General features: G+C 42.4%; 2 protein-coding genes across 15 annotated transcripts in view; one reads left to right on the forward strand and one right to left on the reverse strand.

Moving 5' to 3' along the window:
* Positions 1–13354, forward strand: SFXN4 (sideroflexin 4). 4 transcript variants are annotated; one of them, XM_082309029.1, is made up of 14 exons: positions 1–56; positions 157–222; positions 2542–2616; positions 3578–3604; positions 3709–3763; positions 4563–4588; positions 6007–6057; positions 6143–6208; positions 6327–6395; positions 7667–7757; positions 9594–9709; positions 10699–10784; positions 11895–12009; positions 13227–13354. In XM_082309029.1, the coding sequence occupies exons 1-14, from the start codon at positions 18–20 to the stop codon at positions 13302–13304; spliced, it is 960 nt and encodes a 319-aa protein (XP_082165155.1). In that variant the 5' UTR covers positions 1–17; the 3' UTR covers positions 13305–13354. The 4 variants fall into 4 exon arrangements, with proteins under 4 accessions (XP_082165155.1, XP_082165156.1, XP_082165157.1 ...); XM_082309030.1 differs by lacking the exon at positions 3578–3604; XM_082309031.1 differs by lacking the exon at positions 2542–2616.
* The window catches only part of DENND10 (DENN domain containing 10), a 22198-nt gene continuing 1888 nt past the window's right edge, over positions 6559–26868 (reverse strand). Inside the window, exons 3-13 of one of the 11 annotated variants that reach the window (XM_082309023.1) lie at positions 26069–26148; positions 24386–24534; positions 24083–24194; positions 23600–23700; positions 22311–22418; positions 21618–21712; positions 18722–20914; positions 17758–18139; positions 13185–17591; positions 11603–11683; positions 6559–7299 (exon numbers count right to left, since the gene is read on the reverse strand). In XM_082309023.1, the coding sequence (XP_082165149.1) occupies positions 20738–20914; positions 21618–21712; positions 22311–22418; positions 23600–23700; positions 24083–24194; positions 24386–24534; positions 26069–26148 (822 nt within the window). In that variant the 3' untranslated portion in view covers positions 6559–7299; positions 11603–11683; positions 13185–17591; positions 17758–18139; positions 18722–20737. Of the gene's footprint in view, positions 7300–10777; positions 11684–13184; positions 17592–17757; positions 18140–18721; positions 20915–21617; positions 21713–22310; positions 22419–23599; positions 23701–24082; positions 24195–24385; positions 24535–26068; positions 26149–26868 lie in introns of those variants that run through there. The other 10 variants (XM_082309019.1, XM_082309028.1, XM_082309025.1 and 7 more) reach the window with 10 other exon arrangements.

A 26868-nucleotide genomic window follows, 5' to 3' on the forward strand; every position in this document is an offset into this window, starting at 1 on the left:
TCCGCTGCCGCGGCTCGATGGACGCCAACCTGCGGTTCTGGAGGGCGGAGGGCCAGGTCGGGGCCGGGGCGGCCGGGCTGGGCGGGACAGCGCGGCTGGGGCGGGCTGCCTGCCTCCGAAATAACGCCTCGTCCCCCTGAAACGTGTCTCTCTCAGTCTTTTTTCCAGAGGTTCCTTCTCTGGGCGGACGCCTTGGATCCCCTGCTGCTCCTGAAATCCTCCGTGAGTTTGAGGTCCAGGCCCCGGCTGGCGGCGGCGGCGGCGGGAGGGAGGGACGGGGGTGCGGGGCCCGGGCCGCGGGATGGGGGGGCCTCCCTCGCTCCTGCTCCGCAGCCTCGCTGGTAATAGCAACCCACCTTACCAACTTCGCCTTTGCTAGGGTGTGAAATGATACCATTGCAAGGTTTCTGAGCACAATTAAAATACATACATATAAATATATAAGAAATACAAACATAAGTGTATGTGTTTCTCTATATAATTACATAAAACTAAGGGCGTTTCTAGGCGCTGCCATTTCAGCAATCCTGTTTAGACCGTGGCTGCTGTGCCAACCATTGAATCAGCCCAGTCGGGAATCAGGAAACCCCCAAAGACAAGAGAGGTGAAGCTGGGCAGGCTGTTCTTGAACAGTCAGCTGCGGAGGACTCGTGATTGGGAGCTGTCGCAGCTTCGGAGAGGACAGGTTTGCTGAACTGCACCACAGGCACCCAGAATCTCTGCTGGCTAATCCATGTACCCATCCTTGTGGTGTAGCTTAATCTGAAGGTCATAGAATCACAGAAAGCTTTGGGTTGGAAGGGCCCTTTAAAGGCCATCCAGTCCATCCCCCCTGCAATGGGCAGGGACATCTACAACCAGATCAGGTTGCTCAGAGCCCCATCCAGCCTGGCCTTGAAGGTTTCCAGGGATGGGGCATCTACCACCTCTCTGGGCAACCCCTTCCAGTGTTTCACCACCCTCATCGTGAAACATTTTTTCCTTGTGTTCAGTCTAAATCTACCCTCCTTTAGTTTAAAACCATTACCCCTTGTCCTGTCGCAGCAGGCCTTGCTAAAAAGACTGTCCCCATCTTTCCTCTAGGCCCCCATTAAGTACTGAAAGGCTGCAATAAGGTCTCCCCGCAGCCTTCTCTTCTCCAGGCTGAACAGCCCAACTCTCTCAGCCTTTCCTCATGGCAGAGGTGTTCCATCCCTCAGGTCATTTTTGTGGCCCTCCCTCTGTCGTGAAGCTCTTTGATCCTCCTCTGAGTAGCTATACTAAAAGGAATTCTCCCCTAAGAGGGAGCATGCCTGATTTGTAGGGCCTTTTTATACCAGAGAGTGATTATCACAATTTTAACATTAGTTATCGAAAGTGTGACACTAAACACATTGTCAGTCATAAAGTGTAGCTTATAAATTTCAGGAGCTGTCATGACAGCAAAGTTCTAGGGAAGATGTGCTTTTCTGTCAATCCACTTCTGTACAGTTTTGTCAGGGGTGACAGAGGAAAAAGCATGGCACATTGTATGAGAGTCAGCTGATTGGTCAGTATGTTAAAGGAATTTTTGTTGATTGATTTTTTAATGTATTTTTTTTAAGGGAAAGCTCCATTAAAGCAAAAGAACACTGTCAAAATGTGTGTACATTTCCTTGTCGCTTGCAGAGTTAGTGTGTTGTGTGTATCTATTCATCTGTCTCTATATATGTGTATACATGGTATGAATACATACTTTTATATATATTTACATGTACAAATAATATAATTTAGTAAACATACATTATATATATGTAAACACCAACAGGAAAATATTATAGTACATTCAGGGACTTGGAGATCTGGGATTAGTTCACACTTCCTTGAATTAAAATACACTGTTGCAAATAGAGATGTGCCAGTTGAAGAAAAGTCAAATCATCTCATAAATTCTCCTAAGAGGGGCAGCTTTTTATGTAGACTATGGGTAAGCACATGAGGTTACCGTTTTATTCTCTTTGTTTAAGTGTACCTGTTTTCTGTAATTAAAAGCTTAAACCAAATTTAAAGGAAGACTGTAAGATGCAGAACCTGATCACCCATTTGTGAACATTCAGGAACATCTAGTGATGTTGTGATTCATTCCTGGTCATTATAAAAGTCTGGTTTGGAATTTCATTTTAAAAGAGTCATCTCGGTGCCTGTGGGGATATCGGATGGTTGCTTCGGTGGCAAATCTCCGAATTGGCCAGTACACATAGATAACTTTACGCGCAAGAATAACGTTCTTGATTTCAGTGAGGTTTTTCATGTGCTTAAAGTTCAGGTGCATTTATGTAATGGGTTAAAGGATTGATACTTAAAGGGAGCAAGGGGGCCTGAATAATCTAAAAGTTTTTATGACCGTGAATTAGTTGTATGTCGAGGTGTGTTCTTGCTTTAACGGCTTTGGTGAAGGATAGGTGTATTAGCTTGACATTCTAGGTTTGCATTTCACGTGTCTTATAACTGATACGTTGTGCTGTAGAATATTGAAATGCGAGTTATTTTTTTCTCACTGGTTTGTTTTTTTCTCAAGTATAGGATGAAATAAGAAGAACCAGGTTATTATTACAAACCAGTGGAAAGACGCTAAGTGAGCCCGTACAGAATGATCAGGTATTTTGGAGTGCAGTTTATAGAAAATAGACGTGTCTTTTTTCATAGCTGAAATAGTTGCTGTTAGTATAAGATCTAGCAGACAGAATACTGAGATTCAGGTACAAGGGATAACACAAGAAAAACTCATTACTAGAGAGATTTTTCTAATCATCTATGAATCTAGTAGGAACTACTTTGGATGACTACTGGTGCCAAATTGCAGTAGTATTATCCTGGGGAATGCTAGGTTGTGTATCATCGAGCTGAATTTAAAAGATGCTCTCGGATTACTCTAGGAATCATTGCTTTAAGCCTGTCTGTCCTCAGCTGGCATGATATAAGTAGGTGATAAATATATATAATGCTTACTGAGCTCATTTTGAATCTTTGATGTTGCACCATCATATAGAGGGCAGGTTGGTTTGGTTTCACATCTCTTAAAATGGGCAGTAGCAATACTTGGGTGGAAAACTTACTCATGGAATTGCTGGAATGTAGTGCTGAGCCCTTGCTTCGTTAGGAGGAGTCTTTCTTTTGATTCACTGTGGGCTTGCCTCTTCCCATGTGGCATTTAGTACCTTCTGCGTCAAAGTCCGAAAGGAGAAATAAAAACTTCTGTGATTCCATAAAAGCTGAAGTCTTAACATAAGTGTTTAGGCTTTTAGCCATATCTAAGAATTGTTGTTTTCTGTTTTAAAATAACTACTAGCTTAACTTTTTAAAATTAACTTTCTGTTCTGCCATAATGTGTACTTTGGTGCAGTTGCACAGCACATGGGATATGAGTAAGTAAGTTATATTCAACCAGGAGTATATGGAGAGACATTTTAGGGAAAAAATAATTAAAGGGGTGTATACATATATGGCATTCCATATAGAAGTAAGTTATTGGAAAAAAAAGATACAATAAATTTAGAAAGAAAATTTTACCCAGTCTCTTCTGAAACTTGATTACTAACCTAATTTTCAAATTGTTTAGACAAAACAAGCCTTCCTGCTAAGCCTGGTAAGTGTACAAAAGATTTAGAAATAATTTTTTTCTTTCTTACTCAAGTACGGCAAAGGTGGTCTAATTTAACTTCTTTCCTTTTTTTTTTTTCTCCTTTTAAGTCCAGTGTACATCCTGATACAGACAAGATAATTCCTGTTTTGTTTAGACCTCCCGGTAAGTTCCCTCAAGAGAAGTTTTGTGTATGTGACTGAAGTATCGAAGGGGAATAGCTCATAGTAAATAGCCACTGTGATACTACAGTGATACTCTTCTCCATGTAGAAAAACAAGTAGACTCTTACTTCTGTTAGTTGCGTTGTTATGTCTGTTAAAGATTTATTTATTCCTACAGTCGTCTTGAGGAATTTTTCCCACAGTTCATCTGCTTAGCTAGGTGGAAATAGTCTGACCAGTCTCTGGTTTTTGTCACTACAGAATGAGCTCCCAAATCCCTCCACATGTAAAGCAGTCTACTATAAGCTAAGCTTTCGCTGTATGAACGTGGCTACTGTATGAATTCACTGGCTGTGGTGGCAGATAAAGGCTGCTTGGGGTGATGTTTAGGGAGCCAAGCTAGCACAGGTTGTTAATCAGATATAACCATACTTAGGCTATTTACTCATTATCTTGCATAACCACTCACAGCTGTGACAGCCTTTGTTGCCACCTATCTCTTTGAATCGAGTGAGGAGAAGCAATTTCTGTTCAAAACTCAGTTAATAGTTTCTGAGTAGCCATGTTGAGTGGAGTTTGCAAGGGCTCCTTTTGGCTATGAGCTGTGACCGGATAGTCTGGCTTCTTGGTTGAGGAATGAGAGACAAAGGTTAGAATTGAAGTTCATGGTGATGGTGGTTTTTTTGTGGGCAGTGTTTTACTTAGGGCTGAAACTAGAGGGGGGAAGTAAGGGGAATTTTCTGCTCAAAATCTAGACTTAGCAGTTATTTTTACTGAAATGAAGTTTTCTTTCTTTTTAGCCTTCCTGCCCATCTCTCTTCCATTGGTGAGTAATCATGAAAGATGATAGTGTACCACAGGGCTTGTGTTTTTCCAAAGCCAGGGGTTGGAGGGAGGGAATAGAAGGTTTTAGGCTTCTTAGTTGTATTTTCAGCACAAGCTTTTTAAAAGGCATCTATTTTATGGGAACTGCTGAGTAATCTAGAAATCAAGCCCTTAGGGAATCTCATTGGAAGTGCAAACCTGTTAGCTACCTTCCTTCAGCAGTATTCAAAGAGACTGTTCATGCATGAAGGTCAGCTTTCTCACGCAAGGTGAAATTCGCTAGGCGTTGAGAGCCAGGCCCGGTTTTGGTCTGTTTAACCTCAAAAAACTGGAACTGCAGTAGGAAGGAGTTAGACCTCGTGTTCTGTGTTTCAGAGCCAGAATATGAATTTTTTCTTATGTAGATTGTGCGTTTGCAAGTAAGAAATGGTGTTGTCAAAAAATTACAAAAGGTATAAAAATAAACTCTTGTTAACAGTGCTCAAAAATTGCACTTTTTTTTGGATAAAATTTGTAGCTGCAACTATGTGCATGTTTATTTGTTTAGATGTGTTCGCCTTTGGTTTTGGCATATGAGTATACGTACTGAGATATGTCATTCCATATAGAGATTACAGCATGAACTTATATGGCACTACTGGAAAGTATAGCAGCCATCAAGACATTAATTAAATTCATTAAGAACAGTAATAGAATTAACAGAAATATTTCTTTTTGATATTTACAGCTTAATGCTCTGTCATAGATGTGGTTAGATTCAGCGCTGGCATTAATAATAAAGGTAGTTGATCCACTGATATTAAATGAATTACCGATCCTCCTCTGAGGCTTTGGACATTCCGTGCCCTCCTCTTGTTCAATATTTGCCTTATCTTGATTGACTCTGTACTTTGAGAGTGCTCCACACCTGGTAGGCCAGACCTCAAGATAGGCTGTGGTACATTAAAACTCAAGTTCTTATTCACTGCCTGAGTTGGGAAGTAAATCCTAGAGTCTTTGATCTTAGGTCAGGTAGATCTAGTATTTATATCCCCACTAGCCAAAACAATCTGACCCTTTCTCATTCACTACTTTAATTACATTTCTATCACCTTAGTTATTTTATTTGCAACTATTTCAGCTTCACAGGTACAATGCATTTTTTACTTTGGGTAAGAAAGCATCTTGCCCAAATATTCTTGCACACAGTGTTTTAATTGTGTCTCTGTGTTTTATATTGGATAGAAAAAGTGAGTATGTCACATCTGTGGCAAGTGTGTTAGCCTGGAATCAAGGCAAATGGCTTCGGGTGCTGACTGGAGCCTTTGATGCTGCTGCAAATAGTAACATAGCAGTTCCCTTTGTGCTCTCGCCCACCACTGCTCACCAAAAACTTCTAGACTCATCAAACCTAATTTTCTTGTGGGGTTTTCCTCTTAGGTTATTGCTTCATCTCTTCAGCTCCGGGCAACGCAGACTTTTTTTTGTCAGGTAATTATCTCTTCCTTTCTACATTTACAAGTCTTCTAGTCTCAATCCTAAATTCATTTTTGCTTATAATCTCTCCTTTCTGCAGTTCGTGTTCCACACTTACACCACAGGATTCACCCTGTTAAATGGAAACGGTACTGTAAAGGCTGAAGTACGTGTCAATTTTTATTTTTGACATCATCTTAATTGTACAAGACCATTTTGAACATGATTTACAAGTGTGTTACAAATGCACTTATGAAGTATGATGTTTCTTCTGTCCTTCTTAGGACTACTCGGTTCAACAAAAGCAGATCTTCTATGGCTTGGGAGCCATTTCCTATGCAGCGTGTGTTGGTGTACGTATTTGCTCAATGATCGCTTTCCTAATAAGCTCTCCTGAGAAGGAGTAGGCACTGAGATAATCACACTTCCAGATATCCTTCAGGATTGTGCTTTAGTGCTCTACTCTGATGTCTTGCCCCAGAACTGTTGAGAATAAGAAGTTTCCTGATCATCTGTCAGCCAATACCTTGCTCAGCTTCCTCTTCTGTCCTTTTCTTTATTATTCTGCAAGCTTAGAAAATGGGTGCTGAGAGGAAATGGCCAGGGTTTACGAACACACGATAACTCACTGGGTTGATTTTTTGGTGTGGTGCTGTGGAAGAGATCTGTCTAGTTCTAAAAAAGTGGTGAAATCTGCAGGCGTCTGTCCTGGATAGAGTTAGCTCAGATCCCAGAAGCAGCATAGCCATGAAAATACCGCACTGAATGCAGGTTAATTAGCCTTCCAGGAGGGCGAGGTAGCTGAGGGCTTCCTAGCTAGCTCTGTGCTGTGCTGGAATAGGGATTTGTGGTTTCCAGAGCCCGCTACACCAGAATGAGCTCTGGTGTCCTCATGACACTCATTGCAAGCGCAGATGCCCCTAGAATGCATTTCCTCACTCTCCACACCAAGCAGTGATTTTTATAAGCCTTCTGGCAGAAAATTATGGCTGTTCCTCCTTTTGTTAGATGGACTTTCACCTCTGTCCACTGGGCAAAACAGTGGGGCCAGCAGTGCTCAGGACTTTACGGAGGTCTGAGGAGGCAGCTGTGCCCGTGGGTGAATGTGGGAGTTCTTCCCCTTTGTCCTCCAAGGGAGGCTCCGAGCGCTAGCTGGTGTCCCGGGCATTTATTCCTAAATGAAACTTCCTGCAAGTGTATTATGGGAAGTAGGAACTGCGGAGAATCAGGAACAAATGCACAGGTGCCCCAGGTGTCCTGTTTGGGGGAGAGAGCAGTATGTGTCACAAGGCAGTTGGACAGATGTCCAAGGAATATTAGTCAGAGGTAATTGTTTTCCTTTTTCTGTCTTTGTATTCATACTGCTATTGTCCTATACATAATAACATTTAATGCTTTTTTTTATCATAATATTTTGTATTCTTATCTAAAAGAGTGGTTACAAATACCTTCAGTAACTAGAGAACATATGTATTTTGTTGGAATGTTAAACCAAGGCATTTGTTTATTTTTATAGATGGTAGCTATGTATGAAGTCGCAGATTTCTTTTCCTAAACCGTTGCACATACTGAAATACTGCACGTTTTTTTAATAGAAGGTGCCTGTTTCCTCCCAATGCCTTAGGCTCTTCCTCTTGTCTTCATGAATCGATACACGTTGAAGAATTCGTTAATGCAACTGGTCGTCAAAAAGCTTCTACCTGCTCCTCTTCTCGGTGAGCATAAGCAAACTGTACATCGCGCAGCTGGTCCGAGGGCCACTTGCTGCCCCCACCTGACTGTACGTTTTCTTGCCCTTGCACAGAGGTGGCCTGACTGTTTCCTAGCCGCCTTCTCTGACTGCCTTTGCTGGCCACCGTCTGCTCTGTGTGAGAGTTAACACTCGCTGATCAGCGTAGCTGACCTCTATTTGATGCTTGCTGGTTTTTCGTTTTAGAGCTGCAGAGCACTCTTCTGACCTTTGTATGCGTGACGTTTTGCCCAGGGCAGTGGTTGAGTCCCCATCCCTGGAGGTATTTAAAAGACGAGTAGACGTGCTGCTCGAGGACATGGTGTAGTGGTGGACTTGGCAGTGCTGGGTTAATGGTTGGACTCAATGATCTTAAGGGTCTCTTCCAACCTTAACGATTCTATGATTCTATGACATGCGACTGTTTCTCCAAAGATATCCAGGGATGCAGCTGGCATTTTTCTTTGACTTGGACATTACACCTGAAACCATCAGGACTGCCAGGAGGGATCAGGAGGGCAGTAGCACTCGAACTGGCACGACCTGGTGTGGCACGTACCTGACACCAGAGTGCGACACAGCTCTAGGTGTGCGCTGGCATAGTTCCTTACGCAGGTTGGGGCTGCTGCTGGCTACCCAGCTGCTGACAGCGTAGAAAATGGGAGTTGCTACAACAGAATATTGTTAACCTTGCGAGGTAATGGGACTCAGTTCATTACTGGAACAGCTTTACTGACATGGTGAAGTTGCTTCAGAACGAGTTTAACTGTTTGATGTCATTAACTTTTTCTAATGCCATTACAGAAATTTTTGGCCTCTCCTAGGGGGAAACTGGTAAAATTAAAACAAATTTCATCTCCTTTGTTCCAAGTTATGTGAGATGGCTACCCAGATCTTTCTGAGGATCTGCATAAGAGCTTTCTGACTTGTTTCCCTTGGAGCAGGTGTTAAAATGTGCTTCCATTTTCTTAAAAATAGAGAGAAACCTGAGGGTAATTGATTAGCATTAGTCCAGCATTTGAAAAGTGCCATCTGTTACACTGATCTCTTTATTGAGCAGCCCTGCCAAAAACGAATAAAAAGAGAAATCTGCTATTTCAAACAAGGTCAGTTTGGCAGACTATGCCCTCTTATGCCTAGACCTTGGTCTAGAAAAGAGAAACGAGAAAACCAGCTAGATGACTAACTCCCACTTGATACGGCCTTTATAAGTGCCAGTGGTTTAGGCTTGTGTTCTCAGTGACTGACTGCGGGATGGATGTTTTCGGGTACCTGGTAAAGCTGGGCCTGGAGGAGACTGAAACATTCTCATCTGGGATCCAGCTGAAGCACTGCCGCTTGTGACAGACACACAGCTGGGCAGAGGAGTGCCATAGTGGGACATACTAGAGCCGGTGTTCCCCTGGCACCCCCCCTTTCAAATCAGGGATGCAGCCTTTATTTCAAGTCTGTTCCCTTCAGGGTCGTCTTTTCTGTGCTGGATTTTGCGCTGACCAGTACAAAACCTATCGACAACACAAACCCCTCCCCTTTCTCTTAAGAACAAAGTACTCTTGGTTTGAGCGGGATGGCAGTGATTAAAAGCTCTGCATCCGTACTGATAAAGCACCTTTTAGGATTGAGCCTTAAAATCTCACTCAAACTTCTGAAACAAAAATTAAGATCCCAAGTAGATTTTTTATGGGGCAGTCTCTTCTTAATCTGCCAGGTTATTCTGCTGTGAACTGCTGAACTGGATATGTAAAATGCACATAATTATGAATGTTACTATTGAGAGAGTCCTGTTGGATCTTTTAAAGCAAAATCCTCTTTAACTCTGCAGGCTTGATGAGCGCATTTACTGTGGCGGTGGTGAGAAGCCCAGAATTTGAGAATGGAATTGAAGTGATGGACAGGAATGGCAAGGTTGTGGGACTGTCACAGAAGGCTGGTGAGAAGGTAGGCGAGGGGGTGGAGGCCTCTCTTGACTTGCCTTTCGTTCCCTGCTAAGACAGACTGTGATACTGACAGTAGATGGAGTTGGATACGTTGAAATGAGGAATCCCAGGTCAGGTGCTGAGCCTTTGGGTAGGCTCGGACTAGGTCTCTGGAGCCAGGCTGGCGCCTGTCTTGTGCCTGCAAGGGTGGGCAGCTTCCCCAGCCCAATATACCGAGTGCCTGAGTTGAGCCGCAGAGACACTAGCACAGGCATTTCTGCTTCCCTCGTCACTCAGAAGGGGACTCCTGGACCTTCTTCTGATGGGACACCTCAGAGAAAAGCCCTGTATTGTACATACCACATGCACCTTCTCTAGTGGGAATATCATTTAAAGGCTGTGCCTCCCAAAGGGTAATGCCCTGATCTATGGTGTGCTAGTGCATTTTATCCTTGGGCTCCGGTTGCTGACTGTATTTGCTCCTTGCCTTGCTCATCAACATCCACTGTAGAGCCTGGCACGGGAACTAGAGCAAGGACTCATATTTTACGTGCTGTCAGTGACCCTCCTTTTCTATGCTGCTGTCCGGAGGGGAGGAAACAGCTAGATGGGCATAACGATTTGTGGACAGCTGGAGAGAAAACTTCATATTTGCCACAGGGTCGTTAGGATGCCCAGAAGGTATAACCATTTGGAAGAAGTGCAGCACAACTTAAAAAAAGCAAGGCTCAGCAAAATTATCATCATGGTAGGAAGACTCGATATGGCATCAGTAGCTTCACCTCCCTTTTAAGGTATTTCTTAGTCACGAGTGGAATATTTGCCACTTGTAGGAGTTTAGATTCCATTTAAGAAAGAATTCCTCTAACAAATGTTTTTAGCCCTCATTAACTTGTTGCTTGAAACTCCAGAGTACTAGACAAAAAAGCGCTCACAGAAGCAAATACATGCAGTATTTGAAGCTGCACAGAGCGCTGCTGTAACGACGTTTATTTTTCTGTCTCCCTGGAGGCCGTTAAAGAAACAGCATTGTCAAGAGCAGTCTTGTTTGGGACAACGTTCTTCCTGCCAGCTGTGCTTATGTACTTCGTGGAAAGGTAGGAGGTGCTGCAGAAGGGCCGGGGGCGCCTGGCCAGTGCCTATTCTGTTTTTCAGTCTGGCTTGCCAATATTTTCTTGGTAGAAGTGATTATCTGGGAAGCTTCTGTTCAGCTACTGTGGTTCATTTAGATAAGTAAGTGAATCTGGTTACGTGTGCATCCACGCTTTGAGGGTTTGCAGGAGGTTGTGTAAAACTACGAGGGTTTCCTCTCTGCTCCCAAGCAGGAAACATGTTTGTGCTCTCCTGACAGGCTCCTTTCCAGCACCTAGGTTCCCTAACTTGATTTGAGGCCCAGTGTCTGGTGTCAAGGTTGTTCACAGATTTGTTATTTCTGAAGAGGTAATATGGCACTTGAATTTGCAACTAAAACTGGATCCCAACTTCCAAGTAGTTTTCCATGTATTGTAAAACATGTTCTTGCTTTTGCAACATTTAGAAACCCTGTATCATAAGAAGAATTCATTGTATGCTCTATGAGAGAATTCTTAGCCTGCCCTGAGCTTATGGTAGGGATCATCTATGTTGCGTAAATAATACAGGTAGGGATCATCTATGTCGTGTAATTTGGTATTGCCTAAATCAGTTCCCTGTCCCCTTCTTTAGCTTAAGGGACTGCTGTTACCAGAAGACATAAATGCAGATGTAAGATAAAATTTTAAATGTATATCGAGTAATACATTTTTGCACAAGGCAAAGAAGGACTGCCAAGAGGAACTAAATCTGAAAGGAAAGAGGGTAATGCAAGAAAAATCTTAGTCAATGTCCTGGTTTCAGCTGGGATGGAGAACTGAGACACTTGAAAGCACTAATGCACCTTCTCGTCTTTTGTCACTTTGATCTTGCTGCTTATTGTCTTAATCTTGTATTGACAATCTGGGCTTGGAAAATGCTGCAGCTAAATACAAAACAAAGGGGAAGAACAGGAAGTTAGGAGTAAGAACATAGGAAATAAAATAAGGAAACACCTTTAGGATTCGTAAGCCTAGGTTATAACTAATTGCAGCGCAATTTCAACCACTAAAGTAGTAGCTAACGCTCTTTGTCTCGCTGTCAGATTATGTTTCGAGCCCAAACTGACGTACTTACTTTTTCAATGTCTTGGACAGAGCAAAATTTGCAAAAACTCCACATGCTTTGGCTGCAGTGAGAATGCTTATGATTACGTCAACACTAGTGGGGATGCTACCAGTTTCACTTAGTATGTTCCCGCAGTGTGGGGAGGTAAGTCCTTTCATTAGAATTGATTTAGGATTATTGTTATATTAAACAGTCATTCTGTAACTATGGCCAGCAGTCGTAAGGCCACATAGAAAAAATGAATAGGATTAATGTGGTTGTGGATCTAAAATGGGGCAGCGGAGAGGCTGCTTGTGAAGGCCCAGGTACTAGGCAGAGGCTTGCAGGGCTTGCTAGGTCTAAGTTGCATAGTGTGTTCTTTATATTTACACTTTTCAATGTAGATTTATCAGATTTTCACAACAGTCTGAAGCAAGAAAGGTCAGGAGAGCTGTCTTAAAAACGAAACCCAAGGCTTTTCCAGCACTGTTTTCAGTCATGCTGGAGAAAGGAAGGATGTAGATGACGATTTTTTTTCATGCAAAGTCAGCATGAGCTCATCAGGAGCTAAACCAACTCACATGCGCCATCTCTTCACCCTGCCTTACTGAACAGTGAAGCGTAGTCTGTTCCCTGGGAAAGTACGCCTTCCTGGCAGGTTTTAACCGGAGGATGTAGCCCTTGAACCCTGGGCTTTGGAGAAGGCCAAGTGAGAGAGGAGCCTGGCATTCCTTTCTGCATTTATTTCCTCTCCCATATCAGCACTGTGTGAATATTCTCAGAAAATCATAGACCGGGCTCTTGCAATTTTCAGTGGTTTCTTTTATTTACCTCAACTTTCTGGCACTGTCATCTCTTTTTTTTTTTAGATTTCTTAATCTCTTACGGCAACAAGGGTAAACTGAACATAAGTGAGGGGACTTGTGAGAAATTATGTACTGAGAGTATGGCTGGTTGGTTCCCTCTGAGCTTCCCAATTGCTCAGCCCACAGCAGAAGTTCTCCTGCGAGAGTCACCCAAGTATATTTACGGTTGGACTCGATGATCTTAAAGGTCTTTTCCAACCTAAACGATTCTATAGTGAATGGAGATAATGTCACTAATGCTCTGTGTAGATCTTGAGAGTACCTCTAATTTTAAATAAAACCTATTTCTTCCCTTATGTGTGCACATGTAGAAAATGTCAGAGAAGCAAAAAAAAAAAAGCCCCAAAACAAAAAAAATCCCTCAAACCCCCAAATAAACAAAGAACCCCAAATCCCATACGGTCTTGTTTCTGAAGACAGTATTTCAATTTGTGCAAAGCTCAATGCAGTAAAGAGGACTTAAGATATACTTACCAGGATATGGTGGTGTTGATTCCCTTATTCTGTACCTTGCAGATAAAGCGAGCAGACCTCGAACCGGAAATTCTGTCATCTACAGAAGAAACGGAGTTATTCTACAATAGGGGGATTTAGAGGTTGGCTTTAATCTATAAATGCGTGCTCTGATTGCAGTGAATTCTGAATGCATCAACAAATTCATACGTGAATACGTGGCTGATTGATTGATTGAATCGTGAATTTATGGTGGCGTACGTACCAGACCTGGCGTACAACAGGGCGGTCTATAACGAAAGAGGCAGGCTTTGCGGAATGACAGGGCTTCGCAAGCCCCAGCCCACAGGCAGATACGTACACATAACTTAATGCTGTAAATGATATTTGTACCAGAAAGCACTGTAACCCAGCGTTTGTCTCAAACAGAGTTCTACATGCTTCCTCGTGTGATTGATTTCTTAATTAAAAGACTATTGAATACAAAAGTTTGTTCTGCTGTTGCTGCAGCTTTTGATGTGCTGCTCTCCAGGAACACAGCTGGTAAAGGCATTGACAGCAGCAGTCCTTTGGGTAAAGTCAAGCTGGTTCTTCTCAGAATTCTGACTTTGTATGTTCCGTTGTATTTAGTAACACTCATTTCAGGGATGAGATGCGAGGTGGCCACTGGAGTGATATTAGACAAAGCAACCCTGATGGCAATATAATGTTGGTTAAATTTAGTTGTTTAAGAAATGTTCAGGAACCGGGTGTCAAACCTGGCTACAAAGTGACTCCTGGCTTTCTCGACATCCTTGAAGGAGTCGTGAGGCCTGATTGCCCTTGAGCTTTACAACTTGCTTTTTACACTGAAGCCACTGGGAAATCCTGTGGCTTCCTGACCTTGCGGTGGAGAACGAGGAATCCCCGCTTTGCAGGTTGACGGTGTTTATCCGACCAAAAAAGCTGTCTTTTGAGATGTGGCGTAAGGGTTAGCCTGTGCGGTGATAAATTGTGCTGATCGTACGAAATTATTCAGGGGACCAAGAGCTGCAGAAAGAGCTTACAATAACAGATGTAAAAACAGGTGAAATAGCAAATGGATAAGTGAAAAGTAATGAGCTTGGCAGCAGGGATCATCCAGCTTTGTGTCTGGGCTGCGAGCTGACTGTTAGCACTAGGAGTGGAATTAGGGGTAGTGACAGACAGCTCAACACGTAGTTGAACTTTGGAATTCTCACCAAAGGGTGTTACAGAAGCTAAAAGCTGACATGAATTTCAGAGGAGGACGGGCATTTCCATCAAAGGGAATCCATTGCAGGATACTAAATTCATGGAAGCTACACCAGCAAAAGTAGTCCATAACCTCCACACTACTGGAGAGTGGAAGGGGTAAATACCTTATTTGTCTGCTCTCATGCTCTTCTTGCCTCTGCTTTTGGTGGCCACTGGGATGTGACACTTGGCAAATAGATCTTTGGTTGGCCCAGTACAGCTGCTTTCATGTAGAACTGTAGAATTGTTAAGGTTGGAAAAGACCCTTAAGATCATTGAGTCCAACCGTTAACCCAGCGCTGCCAAGCCCACCACTAAACCATGGCCCTAAGCACCACATCTACACGGCTTTTAAATACCTCCAGGGATGGGGACTCAACCACTTCCCTGGGCAGCCTGTGCCTGACTACTCTTTCAGTGAAGACATTTTTCCTAATATCCAACCTATATGGTTTATACCTGCCACAAAATCAAGATCAGACCGTCTCCTGGGGAAACAAGGTAGAAAGAAGCTCCACAAGTGTGGCAGGAGACCCTGTGGTTATGATAACTATAGGCGGGGGCTATAGGAGGGATGGCTCTAAGATCATTGAAGATGTTACGTGAGGTGCTGCTAAGGCTGTGTGTAACAACGGTAAATATGCACTAAATAATGTAATAATCACTTTCACGGAAATAATTTTACAAGTACAGCCTCCAACATCTGCCATAATTTAACTTCCTTGGAGCGCAATACACGGGTCACTGCTCTCCATCTTGCTGGAGGATTAGATTTCTTTTCCCGGTGTGAGGGAACCAAAGGTTTCCCAATCCACTCCATCCCTCCAGGAAGACAGCAGCACAGAGCAAAGTAAGGAAAAACAGCAGGCCTGGTCTCTTGCAGGAAAACAGTTCCTGCTGTGCTTTTGGCACTGAACAAAAGCAGGAAGCAGGGGGTCGAGTTTAGTTTCTTGTTTGAGTTCTGCCTTTTTTGAGCCTTCCCCTAACAACTTACTGCAGGGAAGGGTCAGAGAAGGAACGAGGAGAGGGGAGTAGCAGCCCACCCTAAGGACCTGTAGCCTGAGGGGAGCGCGCTGTAAGGCTGTTCCAGGAAGACAGTACGGATACTGCCTGTAAGTCACCAAACCTAGAGGTGGCACAGAGCCTGCGCTACTCCGCTGGAGAACTGCGGTGAATTTTTAAAGGTAAAGGATCATTTACACCTACGGAACTCAGTAGGGATCACTCAGCCTTGCCTTTGGGGGTCGTGTTCTCAAGTACATAGTAAAATCCCATCAGGGTCAACAACATAACAGCGATTGTGCTGTGTCAGACCAAAGGTCTGCCTAGCCAAATGTCATCTCCAACGGCAGCCAAAAGGAGACACAAGAAGAAAAGATCACATCAGCCTCAGCTCTCCTGAGCTGGGAGGGCACTAGGGAGAAGGAGGCTCGCCCTGCTCGTTTTCCTTAGATACCACAGGCTCAGCCTGCCTCTCCCAACGAAGCGTTTGTCTCCTTCCAGATCTTTAGGAACAGTGGCACAGCTAACATCCCACAGTTAAACTCTCTAAAACCCTGTTTCTCTATTAATCCTATTTCCATAACATACCAAAGGCAAGCTCAGGTGGGGTCTAATTCCACTCTCGGTAAACACTAATTGGCACTACAGTGAAGACCCATGCCTCTCCCCACTCCTTTTTTAAACATAAGAATGGCTAAAGTAAATGCGAGTTATATAAACCACAGTGGAAACAAAGAGGAAAAACTTTGAATCATCACGGTAACTAGACAAGCTCTAAGTTCTCTGGCACCACACTTGGGTGTTTTAAGCAAATTGATGTCATTACAACTCTGTGAGTAAGGCTTATGGAACAGGTCTGGTAACAGTGTCTGTTGTTACAGCTGCCCATTATCAGACTCTGCCAGCTTCTTACTGGATACTCGAGTTGAAATTTGCCATACTAAACCCAGCTCCCTCAGGGTTATTAAATACCTCTTTCCTTTCCCCCATTCTCAGAAATGTTTCTAGTGCCCTAACCAGAATTTTCCAGAAGAGGAGGGCAGGCACCCGTCATTTAAACTGTCAGCCTGGGTGATTCAGCTGCTTCCCGAATCAGGGCAGGGAAAATACATTGCTAAAAAGGCCCTGGCATCCTTGGTCTTGAAATAAACTCGTTACAAGGCTAGAATTAGAACTGCCAGGACCAGACACCTGGTAGCCCAGAGGTGTAAGTGAGGGGAACAAGACTGGGACAAGCAGAAAAGCATCACGTTTGAAGGACCTGGGAGGAGAGTCCGCACCTAGAGGACAACCCTCCCATTTGTAACCTAGAACAGATGAACAACGTAGCAGCCCAAGGCAGGTCTGTCTCCCGTGTTTAGCGCTGGCCAGTGTGTTAAGTGACAGTGCATTAGTGGTGGAACCAGTTTAAGGTGTGGTAAACTACAACAGATGGAAGCTTTCAGCTTCAAGGAGAAGTAAATCTCGAGTACAGCACAATACACTAGCAGTTCTCCACCTACTCAGCTTGTCATCTTGAAGTTTAGGAATATACAACGAGGCTTCCATGTCCCTTTAATGTAGCTTAAAAAAAATATATATATAAAATCAGCCACTCCCACATTAGGAAATACTGAGATCAACGCACTTCCCCAGCTGGAGCTCGCGCCCCTGTCCCACCCCCAAGCCTGCAGCCCAGCCGCACTACTTTTCCTCGCCAGCCACGGGTGGGGGACAGAAGGATGCAGGCAGGGAGGGAGTCCTGCGCCACGGCTCCTTCCCCATCACACAGCCACCACCACGCTGTTGCCCGCTCTTGGGAGCCTCCTCCCGAGCCGCGCGTCGTTCGGCAGCTCCGAGGCATGGCCTCACCTGGCCAAAGCTCCCTGGCTCAGGCTGTAGCCAGCCAGCTGCCTAGGGGAGAGCACGAGGCAGCTGTGAACTTCCCACACTGAGCTCTACGGCGTGTTTTTTATCTAGAAATTTACCTGCTTCAAACGACATCTCACAACACCCTATTAAATCCTCACTAGCCCTTTCAGTAGCTGGGGAACTGAAGCAGTCAGAGGTCGAAATCAGAAGCAGCCCATAGCTTTAAGATGGATGCTGTCAGATGTCCCGCGTCAATTATTTTCCAGGTTACGCAGCGTTGTATTGCTCTCAATCAGAACGCTCGCTCCCTCCCACGCTTGCCTGCAGGGGAAATGGGGCAGACCAGCTCATACCAGGGACGAAAGCATTAAAGCCAACAGAGCTAGCCTTAAGGGACTAGCCCCATTTACTCAGCAAAATTACAGCTGACGGGATTGACTGGTTATCCTGCTCCCCTTTGCAAGCCTTTGCTCTGTTCACCACCTACCCTCCAGTATCTGCAAACGTAGCGCAGATGTTATGCGACAGCTATCACAGCGACTGGTTCCCGTGGGCGACGGGCAGGGTGGAGTGCTCCGGGAGTACCTTTTGCCTCAGCTGAGGAAGGAGCAGTGCGACAATTTCCATTTGAATTCAAGGCTTTCAATTATTCTACACGCCGCATGCCTTTTGGAGGCACGTCTCTTAGCGGGCTGACAGGAACCATCATTCACCGTCTCGTATTTATCCAAGAAGAGAAAGGCAGTAAGATGGGAAGGTAGGAATGACCATTGCATTTTACATGGTCTTTGCTTCTAGGAGGAAGAAGAAAGGATGTCATCTGACTCTGCAAAACCAGCAACCGCACGCACAGTCTGCTTGGACGCATCCTGGGGAAAGGGAAGTGAGAAATAAGCAGAAATCTTTCCCTGTCCTGACCTTCCAGATTTTTCTATTTTATTCTAAACCTTTTTGAGAGGAAACAGTGTCAAAAGTCATTAAGAAAATGCAAGAACATTAGGACAATCTTTTGACAGTACCGAAGCTGAGGGAGGCCAATACCTCCTTCTCAGCGCTGACAAAAAAAATCAGCACAGATGACAAAACCGTTCGAATGTGTAGTAGTACATTTCTGACCTAAACACCAAGCTGTAGCTCAACCCCGGTATTGCGAAACCAAGAGCCAAAGCCTGTGACTCAGCGGTCACAACTATTCAAGAATACATTTACATAAATTAAAGGGTAGACTGATCAGGTTTTTTTTAATAGGCATAAGCGTGCTACGACTCCAGTTTCTTAAGTGCAAAATTATATTTCATTTGTTTCGCACAAACGTCAGAATACAAGATCTAACACAACACCAAGATTTTCAACTTAAACATTTCCAAAACAGAAAGCAAAGTAAGCATTCAGTATTTAGTTTGTAACTGAGCTTCTCTGCTTTTTGTGGTTGTCTCTAACACCCATCCTACCTTAACGAGGTACCTTAAGGCTTTTTGTTAACAAGAAACTACGTGAATTTCTTCACAATTACAATGTGGTGTTACGACAGCTGACTGAAAGCACGTTCAGTTTTTTCTTGGTGAGACAATGCCGTTTCAGTGGACTTTAAAGTAGGTCCTGAATGGAATTTTCAGTATAATTTTGCAGTTCTGCTATTCCAACTGTTGTGAAAGTCCCAAAACAGATGCAGCAATACTAAAGAACCATTAAGAAAAAACATTAATGGGCAAATGGGGGAAAAAAAGCTGCAGAGCACTCACAGGTAAACGACGGCAATTGCAGTATTTTTCTCAGAAGTTAAAAAAAAAAAAAGCACACTCTTCTGTGTTCAGACTTAAACTGCAGAGTAAGTGTTTAAAGTAGAATTTTACACCCCTGAAAATAGGGGATTATTCTAAAGCACTTTCATTTACTGACTGTAATAACTAGCCATGTTATACATAGATGTCATATTCCTTATCCACATTCTAAAATAGATTTCCTTAACATATGATACATAGCAAAAGGACAACCCTTTTTCAATCCAATATTGCTTGCACGTAGTTACTGATGAGCTCTATCAGTTTCAGAATAGCAAACATCCAATTATTTAACAATATAAATATTGATTACTAAAGTTTTAATCATAAGTATAAAATCTCTATTTAAAACCACATGCTGCAACCTATCTGTACAAAGGCCAGGAAAAAGGTTATTTTTTTCTTATAACAAAGTGCTACTGCAGAATTGACTGATTTGTTGTGGACAGTTCTGAAGAAATACAGATCATTTGGCTCAGAGTATTTCCCTACAAAGAATCTAAGTTCTTCTCAGAAGATTACAAAGCAGTTAGTGTCAGGCTGCTCAATGGAGAAAAAAAAAAAAAATCTCGAGTTATGGCTATGCAACCAATCAATTAGGCAAATTTTAATTTTCTCTAAGCTATTTCCCTGTTTTCACTATTACTTCAAAAGTTTCATCTATATTTAGTCTACACAGAGCACCATCAGATAGTACCTGTGTTACAGCTCAAACAGTTTAAGAGGCTGATGTGGTACCTGTGGTACCTGCCCATTTGAACATCTCTAGTTCATTAGGCTTTAACTCATCTGATTTTCTGTCAAATGGATCAGGAATGAACAGCCAGCTATCTTCCCGGCTGAGAACCCTAACAACTTCTTAAATGACTCCAGCTGTAAAGCAGCACTTGTCTGTGACCCCCCTAGGAAGCCCCATTTTAAATACGGTAATCCTATCCTCTTTTTCCCTCCATCAGAGGCATGGGACGGAGTGAAAGGGGGGAAAACCTCTAAGGCAAGAGTCCAAAAGAGGCGCTCAACTCCCACTTGAGCTTTAAAACACCTCTTCCTTTATATACTAAGGCTACCACGTCAGATTTTCCCAGACATCCTTTTTTACACCTAGACACTTTCAAGCAGAAAGAAGAGAACTTGTTCATTTATTTGGGATTTCCAGGTATCGGGCAGTCAAGAGCAAGAGCAGTATCTGACAGGCTCACATACCTGGAAGCCCAGAATGAGCACTCGGACCAACTGCACGTTCAGTGCATCCCTGTGCAGACTAGCCCATCCAAACTGTGCTGGTTTTACAGCACGTGTGCTGCAGCCTGTGTTCCAGACCCCAGGAAGACAAGTCAGAACAAGAACAGTCGTCCGACATCTGGAACCTGCAGGACAAACAGCCGCTATAAGAATGTCTGGCACAGCCAGGACACACAGGCACCTGCTACTTGTATACGCACCCACATTGTGATATGAAATAGGGGAGCCATACGTACAAAGTTGGGGAAGATAACAACACCAGGAATGTTCCCAAATATGCCTCCATATGTTCCACGTCAAGCTCTGATATCCTGCATTATATCACGGTAAATATGACATTCACTCTTATACCTTTAATTTTTCCATATAAAATATCAGGTATTCCTATCTGTATGGCAAAGACAGTATTTTTGAGTTGGTCCATAACACTGGAGTGCATCAAAATCAGATTTTAAGCATTTGTTCAGCAGCTGCTAAATGAAAAAGAAAGTTTTCTGTAGCTGGTGGAAATCGCTTTTCTTTTAGGGCCTCAGAGTTCAGGGTTGGTTTTTCATTGCCATCAGAAACTTCAGTAAGTGAGGCTAAAGTAGCCAAGATTTCCTTTGTCTTCAGAGAAATATCCTTGAAGAATAGAAAAACGAGCAACCATTAATATAGTATTGGGTATTATAATGTTTTAACATACACTTATTAAAAAAAAGAATCAATACAGAACAAAAAGAAAATATTGATAAGTAGTTCATTTTAAATAAAGACCCCATTTATTTTAAGGCAAACTTTCAACAGCTCTTTAGTCTACTCTTGTGCCATGTTGGATAACGGGAGCACTGCCACTCCACAGGCTCCTCTCGCTGGCCCAACTGAGCTCTTTTGACTAAGTTGCTCAGTTGTGAAATGCCTAATAATCTATTAGATAGAGGAGGAAGTGAAAAAAAACATCATCATAAAATCAGGCTTTATAGCTGAGAAGCCATATCTCAGCAGGACTTTTTCAAAGGTATTGACAATGCTATTGACAAAGTATTTGAGCAAAATATATGCTTTGTAGAATAAAACTGGGGAACTAAGTTTACTGGAATTCTTATAATCAATACAATTTCTGAGGTTTCTTCAGCCATGTGGTTACCCAAGAGATAATGTAAACTAATGTCATCCTTAAAAACCTGTATGAAGAATAAAAATGCTCATTTGTAAAACGGCAGAGGGTACAAGAGATCAACTTATTCCCAGGGACAATCTTCCTCCTATTCCCCCCTTCCGCCAAAATTTAGCAATAGAAGTAATTTAACTAGATTTAAAAATAAAAATAAAAAAAAATATTAACCTTAATCACTTGGCTGTCTGATTTATCTGGATCTTCTGCAGATTGAACAATTAGTTGTGCAATTTCTTTGTGAAGTTTTCCCATTGTCATTGCCTCTGAGTAAGGGGGGGGGAGGGGAAAAAAGCACACATTCACATAAAATGACCATTTCTGTGATATCCAGAAATGCATATGAATAACAAGCCAAAGCAAGGAGTCCTCTTCATGACTGCCATTTGAAATCTATCGGTAAAGGCAGTAACCTGATGTATCAACAGCCATGCCAGCACAGGCAAATTGTCTACGTTCAAAGCAGCCCTAAGCAGATGACAAGGAACAGCAAGGTGACAAGCAACGTACAAGCTTTCCTTTCAAATAGCCCCCAACATCCAAGTACTTAGTGCAATGTTTTTCTAAGGACTCAGGTGGTATCTCTGCATTCAGCTGAATGTCTCTTCCACGTAATCATCTAACACGGATGTTTTGAAATCTCAATTGTACATTTGTTGGAAGACAAAGCACGTCTTTCCAAATTCCAACCGTCACCAGTCTTCCAGGGTCTCAATAAAACTGAAAGACAGAATCTTCCATATTGGCCTTTCAGAACCAGGATGGAAGAAGGATCAAGACTGCTTGACCTACAGCGAGGTTCAGCAATTGCTATCAACTCTGGAATAAACGGCCTCTAAATCCAAAATATAAAGAGCAACCAACCTTTTACTACAGGGGAAACAGTGATCTCGCTATCTGCCAAATTCACATACACATCATAGAGGTCTGGTCTACTGTTCACTTCAGAATCTGTAAATCCAGCAATGTAACCTAGAGAGCAGAATTTTGGCAAGATTAGGACCTTCATAAACAAAACCAAAACAAAACCAAGACATTGCGGAAAATCACAGTCTGTTCTAAGAGCATTTGACGCAATACTCATTGGACCCAGGAGGCTGCTCTCTTGATATTATCAGTCATTTAACAAGCGTGTCCAGCAGGATGCTTCACTTCTGAGGAGCTTAAAAATCAACTTCTAAAATGGCCTTGAACATGGATGAACTGGTAACACTACGTGCAATATAAAAAGGTTATTGATTTGAAATCTTAAACTCTCTTCCTACCTTGCTACTAAAATGATTCATTTGCAAATGAAAAAGGCTCTGAACTTCCTCTTTTCAAGAATCTCTACTCTGGAGCCCCTTGTCACTAAGTCAGTATTAGACTGGAACAGAGGAATAAAACCAGCAGATTTTTCTTACTTATAGCATGCCAGGTGAGCAAACTTAGAGCAGCTTTTCTCTGTGGAAGATATTTAGTGAGCTTAAACAAGCAGTGTTGGTAATGTAGTAGAAATACTGAAGATGAGTAGTCTTCTTGCTCATTATTCTGTATAGAGAAGCTCTGAATTGCCACATTGTGTGTCATGCTAACCTTTGCATAAAGCAAGGGCCCCTTCCTGGATTATGCGTTAAGTACTATGCATACACAGCTATGTGTCACGCAGATCAAACTCCTACATGGCTGGTGAAGTCTCCCTGTGATTAGGAGCCAGAGACTTCACTGGCAGCAGTCAGAATAAAAATTTGGGACTTCAGAGTTAGGAACTGGCAAGGAAAAAAAAAAAATCCTAAAAAAATCAGTTACTAGCTATGTGTAGAAGTTGGGAAAAAAAGTAGCTTATCTAAATCGAGCTGCTTCTGTACAACAGTAATACTTTCAATCCCTCTGATCACAACATCAAAAAAAGTCTCAAAGCTGCTTTGCATCTGTGCTTAGGGGTAGACTGATGCAGATCCACCCAGAAACACCGGATTAGCTAGTTCTCTTTTAACATGCTTGTTTAGCTGATTTGCCTTTTCTAAAGAAAATGATGCTGTTCAACTTTGAACAATAGCGTTAATAGCAAAGTAACCATTATTTTCTCCCAAAGATCACTGGTGCAAGACCTTGCAGCAACAGAAACTGAAATTAAGTTTTCTTTATATTTTTGATCAACAAATTATCACTACCTGTGCAGGCTTTTAAGGCTTCCACTTCCTCCTCATTTAGATGCACATATGAATGAAGAATTGACCAGTCTTGTCGATGCCACACTAAAGCAGGCAAAGTTCTAGGGAAATCAGATTGGTACTTGATACACAGTAGATTTTTTACTTACACTAATCACAGTTTCACAGTATGAAATGCATGTCATAAGAAAGAACTAGTACGGCTAGGTCTCATTTGGCATGCATATACATGAACAACAGATATTTCTACTGTCAGTGCAAGCAGAGTTTATCACTCATTCTACAGTTAAATTTCTCTGAGTTGATGAACGTACGGCTAAAGCCTTAAGAGGGATTTAGCAGGATTTCAATAAACAGGTTTAAGAAAGATTCCCCCCCCCCCCCCCCCCCCCCCCCCCAAAAATATGGGCATTTCTCTCAATGAAAGTTCAAAATTTGTTGGACTTTTGGGGGTGGGTGGGGAGGTATGGGTTGACAAAGTACCTGGTAAACTCCTGGATAGCTTCTATTCTAGGATGGTACACTACAATTCTCTTCTTTAACATCAGTGCTGTATACAAGATAACTGTTTCCATTCCAAACTGAGATACTATATCTAGAAAAGAGGGGAAAATTATTTTATAGAAGATATACATGCTGACATTATCATTTGTTTTTTGAAGAAGCTTAATAGTAACAGCATGGACAATACTGTTAACACTATTTACTTGGAGTACATGTGAAAACTGGATTGTATTTTATATTGTACAAAAGAAATCAGAATAGAGACTTCTGGTATTAATTAACCTTTGATGGAACCGGCAAGATAAGCCTTCCGAGCATCAAAATCCTTGCTGAGGAAAGATCCATTTTCTTCGCTTTGGCAGATTCCCTTTGTGAGGACTGCAATGTAACTCTCCATCATTTTAACTGGACTTCCATGCTTCAGGTAGATTCTGGGTGAAAAGAAAAGAGTCTGGCATTTTGACTGCAATCAATGCTAGCAGACATAAAAAAAAAAAAAATCACAGTATCACAAATAGCAATATTACCTGGTTGAGGTTTTAAATAATAAACTAGAAGTCTTTCAACATGCACACAAAAACATGTCTGTCTTTTAGGATAAAAAGCCACCTGGTATTTTTATTTGGGTTTCCTATTTTGTGAAAGAACCAACATTTACCAACATAGAAACAGAGCACAAAGGTGTAAGCAGGTGTCCAGACTAAGGATTCTTTGCAGACTTGGAAGGCACCTGCTTTATGAAAAAGCAACTACTACAGTAACTCCTGTTATTACATTCAGACCGTGTGGCTAGTTAGTTTTTCATTTTTTATCCGAGTATCATCAGACATTCTTCTGTACTCTTTGTTAAATGATGAAAGAAAAATATAAACATATGTCCTTGATACTCATAAAAAAAAAACAACAAAAAAACCAAACACAAAACAACCACACACCAACAAAACCCATGCACTTTCAGCTGTCTGCCAGACAGCAGAGAAACACCATAACCTATTTTACAGGTTAAGGTACTTCAGGAATAGCACTGAAGCTCTCAACTGTTTTCCACATTAGCTATAGTACAAAGCTATGTCACATTTGAAACCCAATTGTCATGTTTAGAGGAATCCATCCTGGATTTGAAAAGAAGTATTAGCTGATAAATCAGCATTAATGTGATCCACAGCAAATCTAAGTATTTCATATATCAGTGAAAAACAATAATCTCAGTTTTTCAATACCCTGCAGAACCGGTAAGCCTGACGGCATGCCCAGGTCTGTGATACAATAACCTCATGATTGCATCCAATTAGCTGCAAAATCTCAGGGAATACTCTTGGTATCAAGATGTGGGACCCAACTAATTTAGGAACTGAAGGAAAAGCAAAGAAAGATGCAGAGAGAGATCATGAGAATTGGGAAGTGGAGGATAGCGAGTGAACTGTACAAGGGAATGAGAAGATGGCAGTGTGGTTGGAAGAAGGAAGAAGACGGAGCCACAGACCTCGAGAAGCAGAGGGTTCTCATTTTCCAAGAGGAAAAGCAAAAATGTCCGAGTGCTGTGCTTAGTTCAGAGGAGCTGCAAGAAGCATCTGTAGTAGAGACGTGGAGGGGTGCAAGTTGTCCACCATACACACGGTGACCTTTGACTACACAGCACTGACCTCTTCCCAAATGTTTATACTTTTTAAAAATGTTCTCAGACAAAAATGAGTACGTGGGTGGATGGTGGTGGTTGCGGTGGTGTGTGTCTGGAGAAGACACATTAAAACCTACTGGGCATCTGACATTCACCCAACACTTACTGCATGAACTCAAGATAAGCTCAAATCAAGGATTTACATAATCTGATTCACAGTTTGCGAGACTGAGTTTCCAGCAGATTATTAGACCAAATGCAAACAAAAACCAATGAAATTTAGCCTTTTGCCCTGGCAAGATCTAAACATGCACACAGCAGTACCTCAAACCAGCTTTTATACAGACCTACACAGTATCCTAGTGAAGGCTGCATATTTCTCTGGGTTGAAGTCTTTGGCCGTCAGAACAATGGAGAAGTGGGTCACCTGGGTAAGGCACACACACAGAAAAATACACATCTTATTTAATGACGCCATATGAACAGTCTTTTTTACATTATTGACCTTGCTGCAGGACTCTGACAAGGTGTTTCAATTAAAAAAAAAAAAAGTGAGCAGTAGCAGCAGATCCAAGTTATTAACTGCAGAAAAGGCCTGGCTAACGGATTTCTGATGTGACTCATTTCCACTGAGTCAGCTCTAGCACATACTATCTTTTGCTTAATCTGCTCTGTAAGAGTTGCTTTCCTTTAATCTCGTGAGATTATTTTAAAAGCTAGAAAGGCATTTTTCTTCCCCACAGCAGGTAGGAAACTTCCAGAATTTGTGGCCAAAGGAAGCTGTGGAGGCAGACAGCATCAACATATTTAGAAAGAGACTGGAAAAAAAATCACAAATAGCAGGCCCACAAACAGAAATACTCTTTAACTTCCTTAATCGAATGATTGTGTGCTGGAAGTCTGCAGACAATGACCAGGCTCACGTGTCCTCCTTAAACAGCATCTCCCACCACCACTGTCAGAGATCGCACCAGGACACATTATTTTTTTTTTCCACCTTTAAGGTTCACAGGAGACTTAAGCTTGGAGTGAGGAAAGGCAAGCAACATTCTGCTGTGGGCATGCAAAATTACCACATTACCTTTCTACTTAACAATATAGCATGAAATATGAAAATTTAATAAACTTAACAGACAATTTAATGATC

Source organism: Platalea leucorodia (genome assembly GCF_965183815.1).
Source record: "Platalea leucorodia genome assembly, chromosome: 4".
Taxonomy (NCBI): Eukaryota; Metazoa; Chordata; class Aves; order Pelecaniformes; family Threskiornithidae; genus Platalea; species Platalea leucorodia.